The sequence below is a fragment of the Hevea brasiliensis genome, chromosome 8 (assembly GCF_030052815.1).
Source record: "Hevea brasiliensis isolate MT/VB/25A 57/8 chromosome 8, ASM3005281v1, whole genome shotgun sequence".
NCBI lineage: Eukaryota > Viridiplantae > Streptophyta > Magnoliopsida > Malpighiales > Euphorbiaceae > Hevea > Hevea brasiliensis.
In genome coordinates, this window is record NC_079500.1 from 3,933,509 (window position 1) to 3,942,258 (window position 8,750).

Below are 8,750 nucleotides of genomic sequence, written 5' to 3' on the forward strand. Positions count from 1 at the left end.
ACAATTTTTCGGCCTTTGCTTGTAGCCTAATAAAAAATTGCGGCTTTGTTCAACTAGATGCTCCTTTATATATAATGAAAGTAATATGTGTTTAAATAATGTGTCCCTAAATTGCAATTCAAGCTTTAATCAATATTTATAGCAATTTTTAACATAACATGCATCACAAAATATTCAACTAATTTCTCAACTTACTCAATATATCCTCAAGTATATCAACTCAATCTATTCAATCAACATTCAATATCATGTATAAAAATTAAATTGCACAAAAGTAAGGAGGTCAAGGTTAGAGAGATCAAACACAATGATTTTTATAGTGGTTCGGCTTAACTAGCCTACATCTACTCTCTCAAAGAACCCTCTTTGAGTCTTCTCTCCACTATTTGCTCTTTTAAAGGCAAGAGACCAATTACAACTTTTCAACACCAAGCTTTAACCAAGGTAGCTTGAACCCTTGACAAGTGCTATCTCAAGCACTCACACTCTTAAGCTTCAATAGGTGCTTGTACAACCTCTCTTAAATGCAACTTAATGTTTTAACACTCACTCTTACTCAATACAAATCAAACTATAAAGAAGAGATGAGTTGATTTGCCAATGGTAGCTCAAAGACTTTAAAACTCTTGAATGAAAGTAATAAATAAAAAATCAAGGTTGGAGTTCAAATGTAAGCTTTCATCAAGTGTAAAATGAAGTAAAGAAAGTGTATTTATAGTCCCAAATCATTTTAAACCGTTTGAAATCTTTTTGGAACGTTATACACTCTGTTCTAGGCGAAATAGTCGTTATTTTGTCTTTTTGTGCGAAGATAAGCAACTCTGATCATTTAGCAAACTAATGAAATTTTGACAACAGTAGTAAACTAGTTAATAAACTAATGTTTTAGCAAACACATTAGCAAACTAATATTTTAGCAAACAAGTTAGCAAACTAATTTACCAGATGCCTGTTTCAAATTGTAATCTTAAACAAATGATTTTAGACCTTAAGAAAAATATATATATACTCCAATAGTAATATCCAAGGTCATGATGAGAGAAAAATTTATAAAATAATTAAAAGATAAAATTTTATTTTTGAGCTCCATTCGACTAAACTTTCATCTATTCTTTTTACACAAGTCTTAAGACTCAATTTCTAACTCTATGACTTTCATACCTTTACTTTGAGTCTTGGCTTACATAATCTTGTTCTTTCTCATCTTGGATTTGTCTTGAGATGTCTTTGAGTATTCTTCCTCCTTAGATGCAACTTCAAAGATTCTTTATGAATAAGAGAGAGAATCTACACATCATTTTAAAGTTAGGTTAGATAGATTCTGTTTGAGTTTTGTTATCATCAAAATCAATGCTTATTTTGAGCTACATGGGGTCAACAATCTCCCCCTTTTTGATGATGACAAAACTCAATTGAATCATCAATCAAGAATCAATAAAAGTGAGCGTAAGTTTATGTATATCCAAGCAAGTTAGTATGCAGAAAAATGCTCCTCCTAAATATATGCACATAATTTCCAAGAATTTTATCAGCTATATAAATTTAAAAAAAACCCCCCCTGAATTTATGCTACAAAGCATGTTCATAAGATATTCACAATATTATCTCAATATGCAAGAAAAATATTAATATGCACATAACCATACTTCCATTTTCAAAGTACTTCCATTTGTGAAAGTATAAACACATATCCATCCTATTCTCCCCCTTTTTATCATCATTCAAAAAGAAAACAGGAGATATTAACCCAAAAAGAATCAAGTTAGCCCAAACTTAAATGCAGTAAGGTAAACAGTAGCAAACTGAAAAATCAGTCAACAATAGTAGCAAACATACTAGTAAACTAAAAATGCAGATAGGAAACTAAAAATCCAGATGATGTTCTAATCATTAAGTCTTTTGCTCCTTCGAGTAGCTTTGAAAGGCACCATCTTCTTCCTAGAAGGTTTAGCAGTAAGTGGCTGAGAAACTTGGGCAGCCAAATGCTCATGCTCCTGTGGCTCATCCTCGTCAGATGGGGTTTGAAGGGCAGCAGCCAAAGACTGGTATGGATTAGACACCGTAGACTTAGAACTTTTTCTACCTTTCTGGACTGGAGGTGCAGCAGCTGCAGAGAGTTGAGATGGAGCACTCTCTTGTTGATCCTTTTGAAAGGCTTTCTTTTGCTGTGTAGAGTCAGCTGCAGGATCCATATTGTTCACTCTCAGGCTCAACAGCTGGCTCACTTTCAGGTTCTTCAACCTGTTCACTACCATGCTCAACAGGGGCATCAGCTGCAGGTTCAACTTCAGGTTCAACAACCTGTTCACTAACATGCTCAACAGGGGCTTCAGCTGCAGGTTCAACTTCAGGTTCAACAATGTCACACCTTACCCCTCTGTAAGGCATAACATGATCCCGTAGAATACCTAATGAACTACCAAACTTTGCCTACCGATAATTCATTAAGTACACTACAAGGGATTTTAAAACTATTTTCTTGCATTTTGGAAGTAGTGAGCATTTTGATAGGAATTAAAATCATTTATTCAAAGCTTATAAACTAGTAAGAATTTTTGTCCATTTTAATTCTACTGCAAATTTTATAAAAATTTTGACAAAGTTTCGTTTGTATTTGGAGAAAACCGTTCTTCAAAATCCTGTAAAAAGCACTTCCAATAATTTTACACAACTCCCAATCACCAAATAATTTCAAGTCAACTCAAAATTTTGAAAACAAACCATTTCAAATAATTCCATCAACATAGTATGCACAATTTAAATTTACAGATATAAAATCCAAAAATAATATTATTACAATTTATTATACAACTGCTCACTTTACATTGATACACACAACATCACAATATTTACATCAAAAGAACTACAAGGGTATAAAACAATACCCGTACAAAAAGATCAATGGAATCTTCAATATTGACAGCAGCTCACTCTGCTGCTTTCTCCTTGCTCTTATTTGCGACAGCAAAACAAGCTATCGCTGAATATATAAATACTCAATGGTGCACAATAAAAATTTTAAGTACAATACATAAATCATTCATTGCCAAAATACAATTTAAATACTGTACAATTACATTTCACAAATTATCAAAGCTCATGATAACACAATTTAGTCAAATAATTTAAGAAACACAGTGTTGCCAATTCATACACAACTTAAGCCATGACACAAAATTTCCAATCAATGCCGCGTTGTACACCATGATAAAGCAATCTACAACCTCACTAATCGAAATCAATGAGGGAGGTGGCTAGCTAGCTAATGAGTACTCATCCGATCTACAACCTCAACTGGTAAACCAGAGAGGGAGGAAAAATAATCGATCTCACCCCATGAATGGAGGAGGAATAATAAGATACTGTCATGCTAAGTATGAATCAAAAATCAATTTCAAACATTTTATTCAAATGATTCGTAAGAAATCTAATAAATTTCCAAAATGATAATTTCATTCACAAGATGGCAACACAATTCATAGTTAACTTCAAATTTTCATAAATCACACTAAATCAATTTTTCAATGACAAAAGGCTCAAATAAGGTTTATTGTGCACAAACCTGACGTGAGTCGCCTCTAGGCCTTGACTCAGTCTCTCAGAGCTTCCAAGTCTTTTTCAGCTGAAACACACAGTTTCACAGTGTTTCAGTACCATAGCTTAGCATAAATCCAAAAATAAATTTAACTTCACTTTTACCTAGCTCTAACGTGCTAAATTTAACGTTCTCAAAATTTTTGTGTTTCGGGTTACTATTCACTACACTATTCAATTCAAATGGTTGACTTTCTAAGGTTTAATAGGTATGGGAATTCCAACTTCACCCACATGCCACATTTTGGTCACCAAACTTGTTGGTTTTGGTCATTTTCTTAACACTTAAGTCTTTTAGGCAAAATTGTAAATTTTCAGTTTTTGGTGTCTCGGTTGCACTGTTCCATTGGTCATTTTACTGTTGGAATTTGGCAAAACTTCCTTCATAGAAAATGTTCCTTATTGTCTTAAGTTTATTCTCCTTTTTGAATCACTCCAATTGGAGTTTTGTAGCTCAAGTTATATGCAATTTACGTTTACTATTCATGCTGCAGAATTTATTTCTGGCAGATTTATTACTCCAACTTCATTTAGCAATTTGATTAAGTTAAGTCCATAATTTGGTCTAATTTTCTTCATATGAAATGTTCTACTATGTCTTAGGTTTCCATTGGTTCAAGAATCACCTAAATCAGAGTTTTCTAGAGAGAGTTATAGCCATTGAAACTTTACTGTTTATGTGGTAAATCTGAAGTTTTACAGATTCAGTGAGTCAAATTTGCTCACTAATTTGATTGGGTTAATGGCATAATTTGGGTTGGTGTTCTTCATAAAAGTTTTAGGTCTATATCTCATCTAACCACTGGTAAAATTTCAGATCATTTAGACCTTCCTAGCTCAAGTTATGACCCAAACACATTTACTATTCATGTGTACTGTTCATACTGCAGATTTTCAAGTTTGGTCAGTTTGTTCACTAGGTTTTGGTCACTTTTTGGGTATGCTTCCTAAACGAAAATTGTGTCATTTAGTGCCTATTTTCAGTCCCAATTGGTCCCATACCAATTGGACTTGTAAAATTTCATTTTTGGTCCCTCAAAGTTGACTTTTGGTCATACTTCATACCCAATCCGAATTTGGCTTTGATTCAAACACTTCTAACACATTTAATTAGGTCACAAATGACCATTTTTTACTTCACATTAGGTCAAAGACACCATTTACAAGTTTTTCACATTTTTGGTCTCTAACCCTAATGTCCAAAACCCTAATTCATGTCATTTGTTGCATTTAGCTATTTTCAAGGTCTTTAATCATAACCACTCACTAATTTAAGTTTCTAAACCCATTTAAACCATTCAAATCATGCAAATCACCCTCTCCCTTCATGCTGGCCAAATTTCAGTTTGGTCCCTCAATAAATTTTCTTTCCATTTTAAGTTTATTTACAAGTTAATCAAGCTAAAAATGCAACAATTAAACTAACTTCACATCTTAAATCACTAACCTTGTTAGGTGTCTTTGAGCTTTCCTTTTTTGCTCTTTCTTTGATGACCAATCTCCTTCCCAAGTGACTAGAACAAGCTTTTATGAAGTTTCTATGGAAGCTATTGAGGTTTAATGAAGGATTGTAAGCTTGAGTGCAAGCTTTAATGGAGGATATCCATGGGGAAATGAGGGAGAGTGAGGGTGGCAAGGGAGAAAGGAAGAAGAAGACTTTTGGTTTTTGTTTTTCTTTTCTTTGTTTTATTTTTATCCTTATGGAAGACCCAAAAATCTAAATAAGTAAATAAATTAATTATATTCTTTATGGCATCATGCATGATGTCATGCATGATGTCATCACCTTTTTTATTTTTTCATTTTCTCTTCTTTTTTTTTTATTTTTCTATTAGTTCTTTAATTTAATTCTCAATTCTGAAATTTTCTTTTCTCCTATTTTACTTGACAGTTAGGTCAGGAGTCAGCTCTCGGGGTCAATTGACCAAATTGCCCCTCGCCGGTTCATCCCGGTTTGCAATTAATTCCATATTTCTTCCGGCTCCCTGACCTAATTATTTGACTGGCTTAACAGTTCTTTTTTGTGATTTTCTCTTTTCCACTGTGTTCGTAATGGTCCTAAGGACCACGGCTTCACATTTTACGGTTCGAAATTTGAGTTTAAATCAATTTCGCAGTCATTCCCGAGGTCACCCATCGCTGTGACTCTCGGCTCTTTTAACTTCTTATGTTCTGTTTTTCTTATTCGTACTTAACTAATTGAACATTACTAATTATTTGTGTTTATGGCTTATTTAGTTGTCTTAAGTGTGGTTCTAATCCCCTTAATTATCCGGACAGACACCGGTCACCGAAACAGTAAAATATACCAGGCTATGCAAATAGGGGTGTTACAAACAACTTGTTCACTTTCATGTTCCACAGCAGCTATAGGCTCACCAAGCCTAGTACCTTCACATTCAACATTACCATGAGCCGAGACATGAGTAGCAGGAGAAGAGGCATCATTTGCAGGTATATCAGTCTCAACTTTGGTTGGGAAACCAGTTTCCCTTGCCTGTTGAAGATCTACAATCAGTTTCTTTAATTCCTCATTTTGAGTAAGCAAATGACTCACTTTGTGATCAACCACATCCACAAATTTTCTCAGAAGTTCAATAGACTAATGTGTTGTACTAAATTGCTCATTAATAGAAGTTCTTAGCCCTTGAAGCTCACTCATAAACTCACTTGGAGAATCTGAATCAACTTTAGCTGAGGAAGAACCACCTTTTTCAAACCGTTTCTTTCTTCCATCAGTATCGGAGTGAATTTCTCTAAGCACAATCAAATCTATCCTAGAACTTTCTTTAGAAACATTTATATCCAACTCTTTAAACAAAGTAGTCAAGAGATGTGCATAAGGCAATTTTCCAATCCCATAAGCTTTACACATATTCTTGAAAATCAGATAAGCCAAATTCATTCTTACTCTGTTAACAATATGCCACATGATGCACATATCCAGGTAACTCAAATAGCCACAGCTGCCAGACTTAGGACAAAAAATATAGTTCACCATACTGTGAATGATTTTAATATGTTGAAAAGCTTTTGTGCTAGTGGACTTTTCACTGGTGGCAGTGTTGGCAGGAAAGACTTCATTTTCAAACTCAGCCAAGTTAAAGCCTGGAACTCTAGCAACATCTCTATGAGTAGAGATTTTATTTCCATCATTAGGCAATTTTAAAGCCTTAACAATCAACTCAACAGAAATAACATACGCACTATCATTCAAGGCAACTTCAAATTTGTCTTCTTCATCAACTATTCTTAAAGTTCTATAGAATTCTTGAACCAATCTAGGGTAATAAGCATTAGTGCACTCACAAACGTTCATCCATTCTTGAAATTCAAAGAATTCTTTGAATTGAAAATTTACCTGACCAAAATAATCCCATTTAATGAATTTACAATCAAGCAGTGCTTTGTCAACAGAACCCGAAGATTGTGCAGCACCCTTTTTGTGTTGAGTATCAATCCCGTGCATTTTTTTCCCCTTTTTCTTTTCTGGTGCCGACACAGCAAGTTCTATTACCTTAGATGGGTCAAAGGATACGCTAGTCGATTCAGCTTCTGGTGTTTTCTTCTTTTTCTTCAATTTCTTCCTTAATGCGTGTCACACCTTACCCCTCTGTAAGGCATAACATGATCCCATAGAATACCTAATAAACTACCGAACTCCACCTACCGATAACTCATTAAGTACCCTACAAGGGATTTTAAAACAATTTTCTTATTTTTAACAAGTGGTGAGCATTTTCTAATATGTATTTAAAACATGTAATTAAGTTGAAAGCTAGTTGGAAATTTTGGCCCATTTTATTTTTTCGCAAATTTTATAAAAATTTTGATAGAGTTCTGTTTGTATTTTGAGAAAACAGTTCTTCAAATACCTGTAAAAAGTACTTCTAAAAATTTTTCTCAATCACTACTTCAATTTCACAATCAAACTCAATCAATTTCTCAAGTTCAAAATTCAATAATCCTTAGAATACTAGCAATACATTTCATTCAAATTAAATAAAATAGTTGTACTCATATTTCATTAGAGACAAAACAATTTATATACATTCTTTCAAAATTTACATCAAAAGAAATACAAACTAAACTTTATTACAAACTTCATACAAATTTTGTACAAGCTGCTCAAGACCCATTTACATGTCCATGCATTTATATGCAATACATACATCAAAAGAAATATTTACAATTAGGGTATAAATTATACCCGATAACTTCAAGCTGAATGATTTTAATCCTTAGCAGCTCAGTCTGCTGCTCTTCTAGTCTCTGTATCTGCGACAGCAATAGAAGCTATCGCTGAGTACTAGGACTCAGTGGTGCACAACATACTAAAATAATCTTTATGTAGAAATAAAATCACATTTATTCAAAATTTGAACTGAGCATGCAAGTTAAACACAAAACATAATTTATGAGATTTTAATCCCAAACAATTTCATTTTGAAATATCAAATTACATTTCATAAAACCCACAGTTAGTTCATGCCATTCGAAACAAATAGAATCTCAATAGCCAGAGGCTAAAGAGAAATCACATCACAAGGCTAGCTAGCTCAAATATATGGATATCCATTCACATCCTCTTCTACTGGCACACCTCAACACTTCTCCAGAGAAGGAATCAAAATTCGAAACTAATTACCCCCACTAGTCGTGCTAGTGAGGTGTTCAAATATATGGTCATGACACTGTGGTTTCAAAACTTATCTTAACAATTTGCTAAACATTGTCATTTCAAATATACACAATAACTTTCAACAATTTCGATTAAAGCATCATAAATAATGTCTCAATTCACTTTTTCAAATCATTCAAAATAATATGCAGCAAATAATTTACAAAAAATACACGTTGTGCACAAACCTCAAGCGAGTCGCCTCTTGGCCTTGACTCGGTTCCTCGGGTTCTTTCCCGGTATTCTTTCCAACTGAAACACACAATTTTATAATGTTTCAGTACTAAAACTTAAAATAAATCCAAAATAAATCTAGCTTCACTTTTACTTAGTTCTAACGCGCTTAACTCGACGTTCTTGAAATTTTGTGTTTCGGGTTACTATTCACTACACTATTCAAGTCAAATTGTTGACTTTCTAAGACTTAATGTAACACCCTAGGCAAATCCCACATCGACAAAACACGGGAGAGATG

The 8,750-nt window shown here is 33.6% G+C and overlaps 1 protein-coding gene across 1 annotated transcript; it reads right to left on the bottom strand.

Moving 5' to 3' along the window:
• Positions 1-1,883: 1,883 nt before the first annotated feature.
• Positions 1,884-7,063, bottom strand: LOC131182430 (uncharacterized). The gene is made up of 4 exons (XM_058151982.1): positions 6,265-7,063; positions 5,929-6,150; positions 2,226-2,333; positions 1,884-2,179 (listed from the first exon to the last, which is right to left on the bottom strand). The coding sequence occupies exons 1-4, from the start codon at positions 7,061-7,063 to the stop codon at positions 1,884-1,886; spliced, it is 1,425 nt and encodes a 474-aa protein (XP_058007965.1).
• Between the last annotated feature and the right edge of the window lie 1,687 nt (positions 7,064-8,750).

What these genes read in the sequence shown, in the direction of transcription:
- LOC131182430 (XM_058151982.1), bottom strand. Translation starts at nt 7,063, where the DNA reads ATGCACGGGATTGATACTCAACACAAAAAGGGTGCTGCACAATCTTCG. An exon ending in AGTTGATTCAGATTCTCCAA is followed by an intron (nt 6,151 to 6,264) that starts GTGAGTTTATGA and finishes TTGATCACAAAG; the next exon opens with TGAGTCATTTGCTTACTCAA. An exon ending in ACAGGTTGAAGAACCTGAAA is followed by an intron (nt 2,180 to 2,225) that starts GTGAGCCAGCTG and finishes TGGATCCTGCAG; the next exon opens with CTGACTCTACACAGCAAAAG.